Genomic DNA, 17572 nt, shown 5'->3' on the forward strand with positions numbered 1-17572 from the left:
CACACTGACAGGCACTACTGAGATTTCCTGCCGTGTAGCTTCCTTTGTAAGTCTTTCTTGTTTTACCTTGTTTCTTCCGCTGAGCCTTTTGCTTTGTGGCTAAGTTTGAAGGTCTCCAGGATTTTGTCTTCTGGGAGGGGTGGCAAAGGCGCAGAGATCAACTAGGATAAAAGAACAAAGGTTCAGCTCGGATCGCCAACCCCGCACCCACAGAAACCTCACCCCGTGGACTGCTAGGTGACAGCTGAAGCAGAGCCTGCCACTGCAGCTCACTCACCTTTACAGGGAGGCCATTGGCCTTAGAGAAGGGGTTTTCTGAGTGTGCAGCAGGCTGGACTTGGCAGCTGGCACCGTCAAAGGGCAGACCGTTTTCCTTCGGGTCACTGTCCGTACTGTTAGCACCATTTAGGGTAATAGGCGCTTGAAGCTCATGCTGGGAAGCTTCGTCCTCAGCATCTTGACCAGGAGAATGAGAGCTCTTGGTCGTACCAAGACCATTTTCTTTGCCTAGCCCCTTGGACTCCTCGTCAGACTCTTCAGACGACTCAGCGCCATAGGGGACCAGCACACTTGAGTTCAGCTTGGACTTGCCATTCATCACGGGCTTGGGACAAGATTCACCAGGGGTGATCTGTTTTGTTACTTTACTAGAAACTGCCACTGGAGATGTGTTCGAGGTAGACTGTATTGCAGAAGAGTTGGTAATGGTAGAAGAGGGAGCAGGCTTGGAAGAGTTCTCCAAAGAGTTGTTATGAAGGTTAGGTTGAGACTGACTTTGGCGAACAGGCAACTTGTTGTGAATACTGATAGTAATTTTTTGTTTCTTGGGATGTTCTGGTATAACTGAGGACCTGTTAACTGACCAGTTTTGAACAGATGTTGAAGCATTAACAGGACTAGCCCTGTTGACACTGGAATTACCATTAGGACTTGACATGGAACTGCTTGGTGTTTCTTTCAAAGGTCCAGTCCCATTTAAGTGAGGTGGATTCTGTAATGAAGAAAAGCACAGGCAGGTGAGGGTTCCACAACAGTGTCACAGAAAGACAATCCAGTCTGGCTCATGAGCCCTTCCCATCTTAGTCTGCTTTTTCTTTGCACAAATAACACGTTTCACGCCCCCAGAAACACCTCCCCTTTCTTTCATCTGGCTCTGCCCACCAAATACCTTTCACAGGTCAGGTTTTTGGGCAATTAACCAACCAACAGGGACAAACGTTTGTCAGAGCATGTTCTAGGGCACAACCCCAAACCAACCTCACTATGCCCGAATCTGGCAGATGAACAGACCTTATATATGGCCTCCTTGGTCGAGTTTCCTGGGAGCCCGCCACTGCACAGGCAGAAGGAAGTGCTAGGAGGAAGTGATTCCTGCTGGCTTGGGGGCTGGAGAGCCGTCAGATGGGCAGAAACAGGAGAGGCTGTGCCTTGCTCTACTGTGTCTCTGATCTACTCGTGCGGCTGTTTCGCTCCAGAGCCCAACTACAGTAGCTCTACCCCAGAGGCCGCAACCGGAGCTCATGAGTGAAATCTGGTTTAGAGATGGATTTTGTTTGGTCTTCACAATGTTTTCTTAAATATCTGAGTTAGTTACTATCTTAAAAGTGGACTGTTTCATGTAAAAAGCCCAACTGCCTGACAGAACAATAGCAGCTGCCTCGTACGTGGGCAGGCATGCCCTCTCCAGTTTGCCGGAGTCCGGAGGTCCCCATCCAGGAGCCTGCTGCCTGCTCAGCGTCCAGAGCCTTTTGATTTGGGACTCCTACTCCAATCCAAATACTACCCAGTGTCCACGGAAAAACAGCATACAACTAGACAGTTCATCTGATAATTCAAAACAAATTAAACTCCAGCTGAAAGCTGTTAAAACACTACAACCCGACTGATGCTGATAATCCCAAAATGCAGACAGGCTATAAATAACCTGGACATGGAAGTCTAGTTAAGTTGGGCCTCCACTCTCTTCAGACTTTGTACTTCATGGGACACAGGCAACACTGATGGGACCATCAGGGAGCAGGAGCAAAAGCAGCAGAAGAGCACACAGAAAATGCCACATTCCTGAAATGGCTGAATGGACAAAATGAAAGTGTCCTTGTAAAAGGGTCACTTTCCTGGAGTCCAGCATTGATTACATTAATTAAAAATCCCCAAATATGTCATCTATAGAGTGAATGAAAGTTCAAAGTGGAAGCTAAAATCTCTAGCATTTCAATATACTTAAACCCAAACTTTCTCCTTGATCATCCTTCTCTGAGTTGTGCTGGGCTGCTAACCTTAAAGGCTGGCAGTTCAAACCCAGGGCCATGAAAGAAAAGCCCTGGCGATCTGCTTCAATTTAAGATTATAGCCAAGAAAATCCTATGGAATAGTTCTACCCTGTAACACATGGAGTCACTATGAGTTGGAATCGACTCAAGAACAACTAGCGACAATAAATACCCAAACTTTCTTGTTGATCATGACATTCATACTCAGATTTTCTGTGTATTTGAAACATTTTGTAATAAATAAAGGGCTGGGATCAACTTATCTGATTATAATAAATCCAGATGTAGGTGAAAACATAACAACTACTGCAATGTGAGCTTGAGGGTTTGATTATACTCTATGTATGGAATGTTACCTTTATCACATGAGAAGGAAGCTGTGGTCCGATGAACCCTGACGCAGCCTGTTTATTGTTGACAACCCGCTGACTGATGACCGGTCGGGGGGAAGACTGGCCCGGGCTGTGGGTGGAATGAGTAAGTTCACCTCCATTCTTCACATCATGGGACCTGGAGGTAAAGAGGGTGGTATCACTCATGGTTACACAGACGATTGCCTCAGAAGAGATTCATGTGGAAATCCAACAGCAGTTACCGCCTCAGGTAAAAAGACTGAGAAGAAAATAACCATATTTTTACGTTACACCTACAGAGCTATGCATGATATCTCACAGTCTCTTCTTCAGGCTGAGGTGAATGTCAGGTATTCCAACCAGGGGACAACAAGGGTAAGTGAGTAAATGGTATTTTTACTTGTGTATTCTGAAGATGCCACGATCTGAAAGCTATTTTTCCTTTTATTTATATTGTGCTAATTCTAAATACATACCATTTTATAGAAAATCTACAATGTCCAGAAAAAGTAAAACAACACAACACTATCCTTCACCTGACCACTTAGTTATTGTTAGGTGCCGTCGAGTCAGTTCCGACTCATAGCGAGCCCACGTACAACAGAAGGAAACACTGTGTGGTCCTGCGCCATCTTCAGGATTGTTCCTACGTCTGAGCCCATTCTTGCAGCCACTGTGTCAATGCATCTTGTTGAGGATCTTCCTCTTTTTCACTGACCCTTTACTTTACCAAGCATTATGTTCTTCACCAGGGACTACTCTCTCCTGATAACATGTCCAGAATATGTAAGACAAGGTCTTGTCAGCCTCACTTCCAAGGAGCACTTTGACTGTACTTCTTTCAAAACAGATTTGTTTGTTCTTCTGGGCAGTCCATGGTATATTCAACAATCTTTGCCAACGCCACATTTCAAACGTATTAATTCTTCTTCAGTCTTCCTTATTCATTGTCCAGCTTTTGCATACATGATGCAATCGAAAATACCATGGCTTAGGTCAGGCGCCACTCAGAGGCTCCTTCTATTCAGATTTAGTAGATGATCCTCCATCTTTAGCCTGCAGTGCTTTTTCAAGACAGGTACATAAAGTTTCAAACTCCTTTTCCCCCATATACTGAGCACTTCCTCAAAACATTAAAAAAAAAAAAAAAAAAAGAGAAAACTATAAAAGTCATTTTAGCAGTTGCACAGGGATCATTCTGCTATTGTTGGGTATCTTAGGATAGTCTTAATCTTCAGTTATTACACATGAACACCTGGGAGCACACAGCAGATTCTTCCCAAAGGCCACATTTCTGCAAACAGAATTGGCAAGTCAGAGGATGCAACAGCACTAGGACAGGAAAGGTGCCGGAGCTGCTGCTGGCAAGAGGACTAGCCCGGGAGGGCGGCTGGCTGACCCTGCTCAGGGGATGGAGAGGCTGCTGGGACCAGCCTCCACCCACTGCCCTGCAGCCCTCAGGCCCACCTTGTTTGATGCCTACAGCATAAGCTGTCCCTCCTCTGCACCTGCCAAAGAGCTAAATCAAACTCATTAGACATGGTCAGAACTACTTACTTTCTACCTTGGCATGTGGCCAAGTTACTTATTAAACCACTGTTTTAAAAGTAACCCAATATTGTATGCTGATGAGTAAGAGCGCAGCATGATACTCACACCCACACACATTTTTACATATAAAAATCGTTTGACATAACAGAAAACTTGAACATTTGTTTTCATGACATACCTGATATAAAAGAGGACATAAGCTTGCTGACTGAGTACCGATCTGATATCACTGGTAGATACGATGGAATCATTCATTTGATACCAGAGGCCATTGCTAGCCTGCAAAAAATAGCCAATAAGAAAGAGTAGCTATAATTAGATACACAAGAGAAATATAACAAAAACGGACATTCATTTTAACTCTAAAAGCTCCACCTTCCCCCTAGAATACCAGTGCTACCTTAAGTGTGGATCTACATTGATTTGCAAAATCCATACAACTTACTTTTATGTAGCAGAAGTAATGGCCAGCGTGGCAGTTGAAACCGGTGTGTACTAGCACTGCGTATAGGACATAAATAATCGGTTCCCCGTTTGGTTGAGACATGTACGGTCGAATATCAAGATATTCAGGATATTTCACGTCCTAAATCAAAATGGAAAGAGGAAAAAGGAGCGTCATTTCTGAAGGCCCACATCATTCCACACACACGGGTGCAGGCTCGGGCAGCAGGTCTGCTAGGAGTCAGGCCGAACACCGCCGGCCGCCAACGTCCAGCAGAAACCTAACACACCACATCCCAAAGGAATCGAAGAGCAACGCGTGTTTCATGCAATCCCACTGTATTTTTTCCCCCTTTTAGCAAATAAAGTTCCACATTACAGTGAATTCTTCAAATCCACCCAAGGAGATAGTAACAGAATGACAACACTGGACCTACGTCACCATTTATTTTTAATAATTCAGGAATGGATTATTTTATTTCTCCTACATGCTAATGAATTTCTAACCATTTTCAATCTTCTGAAAGTGCGAATAAAATGGGAAAATGCAGTGACCTACTAATCAGAAAACAAATGAGCAAACAAGAGGATGGCCTTCTAGGCAAGAGGGGCAAGACCTGGCAGGTATTAATTCACACATGGGCTCTCTGTGCCACTCCTTACCCTGAATGACAAAGAATTGGCTATGAAGCCAAACGCAGATAACAGTTACCAATTTTACCACCAGAAAGTCTAGCTAGTTAAAGAATATGGGAAAAACACACTTGAACAGTCACCAAACTACTGGCTCCATTCTTTGACGTTTCTTCCCACTACCAAATGCACATAAGCCTTGAGGAGGGTCAACATAAAGGTTATTAAGGATATCAATACTATCCACATACCTTAGCAATTTTTCCACCAGTAAAATTTGCAAAACGTTTCAGAGAAAGTGTAAGAACGTTAGAAGATCTATGTATAGTAAACCTCTTTGAAGCTGGAACCATCTTTTTACACCTTGAAATAAACAGAAGGAAAGGATTAAGATAAATATTGTATTTTTTCGGTGTTTTAGTCTTTCCCTTGTTATTTTTGTGAAACATTCTGAATTTGTTTACAAAAGCAGTACACTAGATGAGAAACATCACCCCCTTCCACCAATGGTGAAAACAGTAAAATTAAAAATACAGGAAACTGCTGAGCTGAGTTAGTATGAAAGGACAATGGAAGACAAGACAATCATGAGATGCAAAGCCATGCAGGAAACCGATAATTTTAAAATCAGGTTAATACAGGTTTCTCTCAATTCAAAGCAAACTGGAAAACTAATGGATTTTCCAGCTGGTATCTATTCTGCGAAAAGAAAGCCCTATCCTGATAAAGGAGGAAAAATACAGATTAGAAAAGCCTATGGAATAGAAAAAACAAAGAGATTCCTACAATCTTGGAAGAAAGAAGGGAGCCTTCTTCCTCTAAAAATGAATATTTGATAAAGATTGTCTATATTACCTCTACTTAAAGGAAAAAGGGCTTTCTTGACTTCATGAAGAAATATAACATAAATACAACCCTGTATCTTGGGTAACCACCGTAAGAGAGAAAGCTGCTATAACTATTCTGGGAGAAAGTGACTTCCCAGCCCCATCCCAGCCTTTTTATTTTTTTTAATGTGTTTTAGGTGAAAGTTTACAGCACATATTAGTTTCTCTTTCAAAAATTTATAAATTGTTTCATGACATTGGTTACAATCCCCACAATATGTCAGCACTCTCCCCCTTTCCATCCCGGGTTTCCTGTGTCCATTCATTCAGTTTTCCTGTCCCTTCCTGCCTTCTTGTCTTTGCTTTTGGACAGGACTTGCCCATTTGGTCTCATATATTTAAACTAAGAAGCACGTTCGTTCTGACATGTGTTACTGTCTAATCTCTGACTGAAAGGGGGACTCCGGGAATGGCTTCGGTTCTGAGTTAGCAGGGTGTCGAGGGGCCATGGTCTTGGGGGTTCCTCCAGTCTCTGTGAGACTGGTAAATCTGGTCTTTTGTGTGTGTGTGTGTGAATTTCAATTTTGTTCCACATTCTCTTCTCGCTCTGTCCAGGGCCCTCTATTGTGACCCTGTCAGAGGGGTCAGTGGTGGTAGCCGGACACCATCTAGTTCTTCTGGGCTCAGGCTGGTGGAGTCTGTGGTTCATATGACCTGTTAGTCATTTGGACTAATCTTTTCCTTCTGTCTTTGGGTTTTCTTCATTCTCCTTTGCTCCAGATGGGATAGGACCAAAGATGTATCTTGGATGGCCACTCACAAGCTTTTAAGACCCCAGATGCTACTCACCAAAGTAAAATGTAGAATATTTTCTTTATGAACTATGTCATGCCAATTGACTCAGATGTTCCCCAAGACCATGGTTCCCAGTCCTCAGCCCCAGTGACTTGGTCCCTCAAAGTGTTTAGATGTGTCTATGAAGCTTCTATGACTTTGCCTTGGTCAAGTTGTGCTGATTTCCTCTATATTGTGTGTCTTTCCCTTCACCAAAGTTAACATCTGTCTACTATCTAGTTAGTGATATCCCCTCCCCACCCTCCCTCTCCCTCATTACCATCAAAGATTGTTTTTTTTTCTGTGTGTAAACCTTTTATTGAGTTTTTGTAACAGTGGTCTCATACAATATTTGCCATCCCAGCCTTTTTATAGAGGAAGTCAACAAAAGGCTTGCGTGACAAAGACATGCAATCCAAAGCTGTATCCTCCTATGAGACAGCATTAATGTGTGGTTTCTAGAGGCCCTTACCTCACTCTTCTTTCACAAATCCACACAGAAATGATATACCAGACCCCAAGGGCACAGGGCTGCACATCTCGAAAGAATGCAAACATTTGGACACTGCCTGCTCTGGCCCTTGGACAGCAGGGACCCAGTGTCTTCCCAGATGGTATCAGAAACTAAAAGGTATCTAGAGGGGTTGTTCAAACACCCCAAACTCTTGTGAACCAGGCTTCCCTGCCATCCCCACTGGAGCAATGAGCGTCAAGTCCATGCCGCCAGCTATCGTACTTGCTGCACTTGTAGGAGTTTTCTCCATCGAGCTGTTCCGGCTTCACGAACTGTTCCAGTGCCTTGTTGACACTCTGAGCAGCCTGGGAAGAAAGGGCACACACATCACAACTCACAGCCTCTTCTAATGAAAACAGAAGACAAATGTGCGTTTTTATGCTAAAAGGACAATGTTCCCTTATGATGTTTACTTTTATACATGTGCACATCCAATTATTTTCCCTCTCAGAGCCACTAGGAGTATATAGCAAGGTGTATATAAGTTTCAGTATGAGACGCTGACTTGGTTTGTAAACTTTCACTTAAAGCACGTTAAAAATTTAAAAAAAAAAAATTATTTTCCCCTTCATTAAAAAACAAGCAAAGTAAACAAAAATACGTAAAGAGGTTGCTCACTGCAGTATTATGTAAAATAGTATAAAACTGGAAATAAACCAAATTATCTACCAGCAAGGAATTAGGGAGGTAAATTACGGCTTGTTCACTGGATCCTACACAACTGCCCCAAGAACACACTTACACAGAAAGCCCTCCCCCAAGCAGAATTCCATGAAAACAGCAAGTGGCCACATAGGCAGAAGGTATAATCTGATATTTAAAACAAAAATATATATATATATGTGTATGTGTGTGTGTGTGTGTGTATGTATTCACCCACATACATACACATATATATACATACATTTACACACACATACGTATTCCAGAATAATATGTATCAAACTGTTAACCAGAGTTCATTCTGAGAGATGGGATTTTACATTTATCTGCTATGTCTGTCATTTTTATCATAAGCATGTAGCACATTTGTCATCAGAAAAACAAAAGTTTAAGAACAACAAAAAATAGGAGTTTAGAAAATGCAAGAAACAAAATTGTTCCTAAAAAATTAATAACCATCTAACTTTGGCTAATATATAAGGGCACTGTCCAGGTTATATTAGAGTCCTCTGCCAAAATACTAGGATAGGCACTGAAATCTTCTGGTTTTATGAAGATGTATTAAATGAAAAGCCAAAGAGTTGTAAAAAGATTGTTTTAAGTCTGTTACGATGCTTACTACCAGGCTTGAATAACCCAACAACCCAGTGCTTGAATAATCACCTTTAAATGAAGTCTGAGCACATTTAAATTTCCAGTTCATACTCTCTAACTAGTCTAAATCATAAATGAACTACAAAGTTATGCAAAGTGTGACTGACTTTTTTAACCACAACAATCAAACTCACCTTTATCTCCAACGTTATATCGAGGTACGGGTCAAAAGTATCTGAAACACCCTTGCAATTTAAACATTTGACTGAAATAAAAATAAAACACACGGTATGAGCCAAGTGTAATCATTGCGTCAGTATCAACGACTGAAATGATAAAATACAAACACTACATCAAAATCAAACAAGCTACGATATCTGAGAACTCGACTACCCCACACAGCACGGGTCCAAGTGGGACGGGCGCAGGTGGGATGTAAACTGGTATCGCCTCTAGAAAGGACGATACGGCAACATTGAAATTTAAAATACAGAATCCTTGATCCAGAAATTCCAACACAAAGAATTTCTCCATGGACATAAGGGCACACGTTCAGGGATATTCAATGAAGCATGGATGGTAATTAAAAAAAAAAACCAGAAACCACCCACATAGCCATCAACAAGGAACTAGATAAATAAATGGAATACTACTGCATCTGTGAGAAGACTGTTAAATATGTATGTGCTGAAAGGTAAAAAAAATTTCTAATGTTAAGAGGAAAATGAAAGGGCTATGTCTAGTCTGTCCCCAGTCTATGCACGAGTAGGAAACCACTGAAGGATACACTATAAACTGGCACAGCGGTGGCCTTTGGGGACAGGGGGTGGGGGTCTGGGCTGCGGGAAACTGACTTTTCATTAGTAAGCCTTTCCTCGTTTGTATTTTTTAAACTACTTGTATGTACCACTTTATCAACTTTTACACAAATCTTTACCTCGAGATCTCAGGTATCCTCCAAATATCTGACAAACAAGAGTGGTCGCCTGCGTGTGTCTGTCTAATCTGAAACGAGTCAGACAGTGACATGAGAGAAGAGTTCTGCAACAGTCACAGATGCTATGACCAGATTTCAAAAGCATATACGTCTAATCAATGAACGAGAATTCAAATAGGAGAGCCATGAAATAAGACGACATTAGTATGTATGTGTGGCAGCCAGAGAAGAGTTCTGCCTGGACAGAACATAGCAAGGGCAGGGGAGTGGTAGGAAAACAGGCAGGACAGCAAGAACCAGAGTACAGAGGGGCTTGAAGACAAGGCAGGAATTTGGCCTGGAGGACGAGACTGGAGGCAGGACTGTGAAAGCAGGGACCCAGAGCACTTCCGTGATTCGCAGCCTGTCATTGCCCAGATGCTGAAGGCCTGGATGTGGGAACGGCAGTGGCAACAGAAACAGAAAAGGAGATTTACCAGATGTGTTCGGGCAATATCAAGTGGTTTAGGGTTTGTTGTTTAATTATTCCCCCAATCTTCCTCTTGAGTCTGCATTTAGGTTTTAAGGAAGAAGCTATAGGAATTGGCAACTGAGCAGACAGAGAAGGAGGCAGGGAACAAATAAAAAATTTCCAAGGCTGGAAATCAACTGAGAAAGTGGCAGGCACGACTGGAAATGAGACGGGATTAGTTTTAGATCTGCAGACTTCAGCTGACACTCAGAAATCCAACAATGGCAAAGCCAATACTCATTTCCTGACATCTGTAACTAACAAATTCAAGTTGCTATGGTAAGCATACCTCTTTAAATGTTAACTATCTTAATGTAAACCAAACAGGCGGGGGAGAGAGGCAGTACAAAGCCAAAAGGGGAAGCAAACAGAGACGTAGGTACTTTTCAACTTAAAAGGCAAAACTGGATTCTGATAAGCCATGGATGGAAACCGGATATGACTGGGGCTCTGCTGGACTTACTTATTGCTCCCATTCAAGCATGCTTTTTGCATAGCATCCACAGTGTGCTGAAGAAATTCATGGGCGTCTTCTTGGTTCCCAAAACGGAAATGCCTAGCTATCCCTGCAAAATGTAGAACAGGACAAAGTTTTATCATCATAAAATGTGCCCAGCCTGTACCCAAATAAGAGTTTTCTCTTATGATCATACTTCATTGAGAAAACAACAGCTGAATAATTATTTGAGGCACTAGCACTAATAAACAAGCTACCCTGAGAGCAGCTAGGACCACTGTCCTCTAGCCTACTAAATGCCCATGTGGCCAGAGTTTCCTACAGCCCAGGTAGCAGCGACAGAGGAGGCTCGTGCATTACAGGTCTTTAGCAAGTTCACGAAATTGGACTTGAGTACATTCAACTTTGGCTGTACTGTCTCAAAAATTTGTCAAAAATGTTACAGTGCAGTCACTGAATTGTACATGCAGAAACCTGAGCTGGTGAATGTTTTGCTTGTGTATATTCTCAACAAGAAAATAAATTATATTTTTAGAATGTTATGGTGCCGGTGAACGTATTTTAAATTCTTCACTAGATCTCCATGATAAAACAATCCCTGCAAACGTAAATGTCCAAACCTATCTAAATTCTATTCTGATGACCTACAGAATGAATTATCTTCTCTCAGTTACATACAGCAATATTTCAGCCCTACTTCTAATTGACTAAATAGCTGCAAGACCAAATTACATAGTAACAAAAACAAACACAAAAGCATAAATATCACAATATTATATGTCAAGTTTTGTACACTAATGTATGTAAGGAGCCCTGATAACACAGTCGTTAAGCATTTGGCAGCTAATCAAAAAGTCTGCAGTTCAAATCCACCAGCCGCTCCTTGGAAGCTCTATGGGGCAGTTCTACTCTGTTCTAAAGGTAAATAGTATGTATTTACCTATATACATGTAAATACATATTAGCTTAAATCACATGAAATTGCAAATATTCTACCAGTTTTGACCTAAAAAACGGCAATTTCATGATCCTACTCTGTGTGTGTGTCTCCATGGATGTATGTATACACATACACACAGCAAGGCCATGTGCTTAAAAGACTAGGCTTTAAAATACTAATCATGTCTGATATATATGTATATATATACATTAAAAACAACTAACCACCCCTGGCTAAAATGTTGCCAAGATCCAACAGTGTTTTAAAGATTCTTGCATTGTCTGTTCCACCCAAGCAAAAATGCCAAGAGCCAGCATAACACTGCCTTAATTTTCAGCAGCTTTTTAGGAAAGAATTATCCTTCCTCATCATATAATTAGGCATCCCTATAATTACCAGTTGGATACAAGTAAAGAGTTGTAGTTTTTTTGATTTGCATGCATTTTTTGGTCCAACTCAATTAAGATGATGTAAAAGTCACAAAAAATGCACAAAGGACAAAAGAAAATTTCAAGCAACCTATTAGGATCATAATTCAAGAGACAAAATTTTTAAATAAAAAATTAAGTATAAAAAGCAAACATTATCCACACATCTGTTAAGACATGAGTATAAATTTTTCTTTAAAAGTATAATTAACTTTATTTTGACAATTCCTGTCGCATGTATAGCATAATATTCATTCATCAAATTGAAGGCAATTAAAAACTACTTACAGGAACCTGTGAGAAAATATTTATCAGAGTTAGCGTTATTCAGCACAGATATTCAAGTATCTGGGGAAAAAGACTGTTGTAAAACTTATCAGCGATTTTATTAACAAATTCTGAGTTTAAAAGAAACATTTAAAATTTGTTTATATTAACTGAATGCTGTCTTATTATATTGTCATCTTTTGTTTTAAAGTTTCAAAATATGCTTACATAGTAAAATGTTTTACTAAAAATAACATTATTTAGTAAAAAAGCATATCCATGCATGATAAAATGTTTGTTTTTTAATAACACACCAACCCAAAACCTGTTGCTGTCAAGTCGATTCTGACTCACAGTGATCCTACAGGACAGAGTAGGAGAACTGCCCCGTAGTGTTTCCAAGGAGTGCATGGTGGATTCAAACTGCCGAGGTTTTGGTTAGCAGCCAAGCTCATAACCACTACGCCACCAGGGCTCCAATGATAAATACACAGGGGGGTCATTTTTTACCAGTTATGTCATTAAGACTAACTAGCTAATAAATACTAACATAAGCTACTACAGAATGGTACTTACTCCGCATCTCATTGATGACAAACATTGGTTTAATAACATCCCCAGGATTGCTGAGTGCCTGAGTAATGTGCGCTTGCATGGTACACATCATACAAAATCCTTCTGCATGACCTGAAAGATAACAGATAATTCTTCAAATTAGCAAAAATATGACTACATATACATACGTTAAAGCAAATGAGATCTAAGGGACACACTCCTCAAATGGAATAACAATAACAGTGACAACGTGTCATGCATTGGCCTATCTACCTTATATTCATTCTCTCGCTTAATTCTCCAACAAACCTAAGTATATATTGGCTCCATTTTATAAGAGAGGAAACTGAGGCTCAGAGAAGTAAAAATTTGCTCAATGTCAAATAGTTATTAAGTGGCAGACACAAAATTGGAATCATACGCTTTCTGACTTCAAAGCCTATCCATTTAACAACTCTATACTAGAAAAACATGAACCTTTTCTTACACTACCATTTGCCCCAAATGGGTTAGAAAACTCTCTCTGCACATAACTTTGGCTTTCTGAGTTGCATATTCTTTTTTTAAAAACAACTTTTAAAAATATAAAATCCACTCTCAGCTCATGGCTAAGTGGTGTTACTGGCCTCTAGTGGACAGAGGCCAGCAATGCTGCTTATTCAGCCTACAAAGCACAGGACAGCCCCAAAGCAAAAATTCTCCAGCCCAAAATGTCAATAGTACTGAGACTGAGAAACTGTCTTAGACTAAGGCCTGCTCAGAGCCTGCCTAATAAAATAAAAAAAAAAAGCCTCAAAATATCAAACTCTCTTCAATTAACTGTGTCCCAGAATAAAGTTAAAAAATATTTAATAATAACAACAACAAAAAAAAATTCAGCAATCAACGACATAATGTTCATGATGTCTGGCATCCAATTAAAGAATATAAGGCATGAAGACATGCTGGGAAGTATGACTGATAACCAGGAGAAAATAACAAACAGATCCAGAAATGACACAAATAATACACTAAAGACAAAAACATTTAAGAAGACACTATAAATATATTCATCTGTTAAAGGAGGTAGAGAAAAGCAAGAGCATGTTAAGGAAAGGCATGGAAATGGACCCAAATATACTTCTACAGATTAAAAATACAACCTCTGAGATGAAAAATATACCAGATAGGATTAACAAGAGATTAGACATCACAGAAGAAAAGATTAGTGAACCTGAAGACAAGAGAAGTAACAGAAAATATCTATAATGAAACACTAAGAGAGAGAAAAAAAAACTAAAAAAATAAGCGTATTAGGAAGCTGTGTGACAGCTTCAAGTTCTCCCTAATATACATGTAATTAGAGTCCAAGAGTGAAGAGACAGAACAAATATTTCAAGAAATAATGACTAGCAGGCGGGGGCCAAGATGGCTGACTAGGTAGAAGCTACCTCGGATCCCTCTTGCAACAGACTCGGAAAAACAAGTGAATCAACCACATACATGACAATCTACGAGCCCTGACCATCAAACACAGATCGAAAGAGTTGACCTGAGTGACAGAGACTGAGAACGAACAACCACGGAGAAGTAGTGACTACTTTCAGAGACTGGAGCCAGTGTCCCAGTCAGGAAACCTTGGCGCCAGGCTTTGGACTGGGCGCAGGGGAGCTGAGCACGGCATCCTGAGATGGTGCAAACGTGGGGCGCAACCCTAACCCCCTGAACTGACCTCAGGGGAAGCCCAGACAGTGCATACAGGCAGCACAGCGACGCGGCTGACAGGAGGAGAAGTCACTGGGAGGCAGTAACTGGTTTTGGAGCCGGGAGTGCGGCGTCCCAGCTGGGGAACCTTGGCGCTGGGCTTTGGACTGGGAGCAGAGGAACTAACCGCGGCTTCTGAGACAGCGCAAGCACGGGACACGGGCCTGATTCTCGGGGGTGATCTCTACCCAGCCAGTGCACACAGTCAAGGTGCCCCTCGGGAATCTCAGATAAAACAGTCATCCCAAGCAAGATAAGTAACTTTGTCTATATTCCGGGGTGCTACACTCTCCTATTTATCTGAACCCTCCCCTCCCCTTCCCAGGCGGCTTCATTAACACTGGAATTTCCTGAGCCAGAGAGTAAACTGCTCTGCGGTTTTTCGTTCTTTTCTTTTTTTTTGGTCTTTTACTAACCCATTCTCCTGGCCTGAGAGAAGCAGCTACAAAAAACTCAGGGACCAAAAACCCTTCCCTAATTGGACTAAAAGCACAGAACCAGCTCCAGCCAAGCATATGTGATCCACAGTCTTGAGGTTTCATCCCCGCAGGGTACAAGGTGGCTATTATAATACAAAGGCATTTCTGATAGGGATCTGACTGTAATTGTTTTAGCAGATTACTGGAAAGACAAGTTTCCCAGGTCTGATACCTCTGCATATTCAACAGAGCCCTCACTGACCCACAACAGGGAACTGAGGGCTGAAGCTCCCCCCAGACCACCTAGCCTCCTGCCTTAGGGGTATAAGGAGGGTGACACCTACCAATCTATAGAGGTACTTGCATTGGGGGCCTAAGGTACAGCTGCAGAGCCCACCCACCAAAGTGCTTTAGGAATAGAGACACACCTACCTCACTGGCACTTGGGGGAAGCCTGTCAGCATCCTGCCCCCACTGGTGTGTGAACCCCTGCTGCTACCAGAATCTGGTGCACACAACTATCACCACTACTTCTCTAGGTGGATAGGTGACAGTCTGCACCACACACTTGATGACCCAAAATCAGATTCTACTCAAGAATAGTGAATGGACTCAGGCTTATATATCTGGTAACAACCCAAACCAGCTGGTAATAGGACATAAGTGATTCAAGGGCTACAACAATCAAGATAGCGCAATCTAGTAGCCCATCTATGTATATTGAAAGAAAACAAAACAAGATAAGACTCAGTGCGCAAGTATAGAATAAATCACTACAATATCTTAGTGATGGCTCGGAGACACCAGTCGGTATCAAACCACATAAAGAAGCGGACCATGATTGCTTCTACAACTCCCCAAACTAAAGAATCAAAATCTTTCCCAAATCAAGATACAATTCTGGAATTGCCAGATGCAGAATATAAAAAACTAATTTACAGAATGCTTCAAGACATCAGGGATGACCTCAGAAATGAAATTAGGCAATCTACAGAAAAAGCCAAGGAACACACTGATAAAGCAGTTGAAGAACTCAAAAAGATTATTCAAGAACATAGTGGAAAAATTAATAAGTTGCAAGAATCCATAGAGAGACAGCATTCAGAAATCCAAAAGATTAACAATAAAATTACAGAATTAGACAACGCAATAGAAAGTCAGAGGAGCAGGCTCGAGCAATTGGAATGCAGAGTGGGAGATCTGAAGGACCAGGGAATTGACACATAGCTGAAAAAAAATCAGATAAAAGAACTAAAAAAAATGAAGAAACCCTAAGAATCATGTGGGACTCTATTAAGAATAACTTGCGTATGACTGGAGTCCCAGAACAAGGAGGGATAACAGAAAGCACAGAGAAAATAGTTGAAGATCTGTTGGCAGAAAACTTCCCTGACATCATGAAAGACGAAGGGATATCTATCCAAGATGCTCATCGAACCCCATTTAAGATTGATCCAAAAAGAAAATCACCAAGACATATTATCATCAAACTTGCCAAAACCAAAGATAAAGAAAAAATTTTAAAAGCAGCCAGGGATAAAAGAAAGGTCTCCTACAAAGAAGAATCAATAAGAATAAGTTCAGACTACTCGGCAGAAACCATGCAGTCAAGAAGACAATGGGATGACTATATATAGAGCACTGAAGGAGAAAAACTGCCAGCCAAGGATCATATATCCAGCAAAACTCTCTCTAAAATATGAAGGAGAAATTAAAACATTTACAGATAAACACAAGCTTAGACAATTTGCAAAAACCAAACCAAAGCTACAAGAAATACTAAACGAAATTGTTTGGTCAGAAAACCAATAACATCAGATAGCAGCTCAACACAAGGTCACAGAACAGAACATCCTGACACCAACTCAAATAGGGAAATCATAAAAACAAATTAAGATTAATTTTAAAAAGAAAAAAACGCTCAAAACAGGGAATCATTAAAGTCATTATGTAATAAGATCACAATAATCAAAAAGAGGGACTAAATACAGGTGGCATAGAACAGTCATATGGAGAGAGATACAAGGCGATATAGGACAATACAAGTTAGATTTTTACTTAGAAAAAGAGAGGTAAATATTAAGGTAACCACAAAGAGGTATAACAACTCCATAACTCAAAATAAAAACCAAGAAAAACATAATGACTCAGCAAACATAAAAGTCAAATGCTATTAAAATGAGGAACACACAATTTACAAAGAAAAACATCTCAGCACAAAAAAAGTAACTGGAAAAATGAAATTGTCAACAACACACATAAAAAGGCATCAAAATGACAACACTAAACACATACTTATCTATAATTATGCTGAATGTAAATGGACTAAATGCACCAATAAAGAGACAGAGAGTCTCGGACTGGATAAAGAAACACGATCCGTCTATATGCTGCTTACAAGACACACCTTAGACTTAGAGACACACCTTAGACTTATAGACACGAACAACCTAAAACTCAAAGGATAGAAAAAAATATATCAAGGAAACAATAAGCAAAAAAGAGCAGGAGTAGCAATATTAATTTCTGACAAAATAGACTTTAAAGTTAAATCCACTACAAAGGATAAAGAAAGATACTACATAATGATTAAAGGGACAATTGACCAGGAAGATATAACCATATTAAATAT

The 17572-nt window shown here is 40.6% G+C and overlaps 1 protein-coding gene across 4 annotated transcripts in view; it reads right to left on the bottom strand.

Moving 5' to 3' along the window:
* USP42 (ubiquitin specific peptidase 42) overlaps positions 1-17572 on the bottom strand; it is a 59067-nt gene that overhangs the window by 11929 nt on the left and 29566 nt on the right. For all 4 annotated transcript variants that reach the window (XM_049905146.1, XM_049905142.1, XM_049905143.1 and 1 more), the window contains 11 exons: positions 12800-12910; positions 10595-10697; positions 9621-9688; positions 8878-8948; positions 7649-7731; positions 5503-5614; positions 4620-4760; positions 4353-4453; positions 2627-2780; positions 278-991; positions 67-161 (listed from right to left, as the gene is read on the bottom strand). In XM_049905146.1, coding sequence (XP_049761103.1) covers positions 67-161; positions 278-991; positions 2627-2780; positions 4353-4453; positions 4620-4760; positions 5503-5614; positions 7649-7731; positions 8878-8948; positions 9621-9688; positions 10595-10697; positions 12800-12910 — 1753 coding nt within the window. The remainder of the gene's footprint in view (positions 1-66; positions 162-277; positions 992-2626; positions 2781-4352; positions 4454-4619; positions 4761-5502; positions 5615-7648; positions 7732-8877; positions 8949-9620; positions 9689-10594; positions 10698-12799; positions 12911-17572) is intronic.

The sequence above is a fragment of the Elephas maximus genome, chromosome 12, assembly GCF_024166365.1.
Source record: "Elephas maximus indicus isolate mEleMax1 chromosome 12, mEleMax1 primary haplotype, whole genome shotgun sequence".
Lineage (NCBI taxonomy): Eukaryota > Metazoa > Chordata > Mammalia > Proboscidea > Elephantidae > Elephas > Elephas maximus.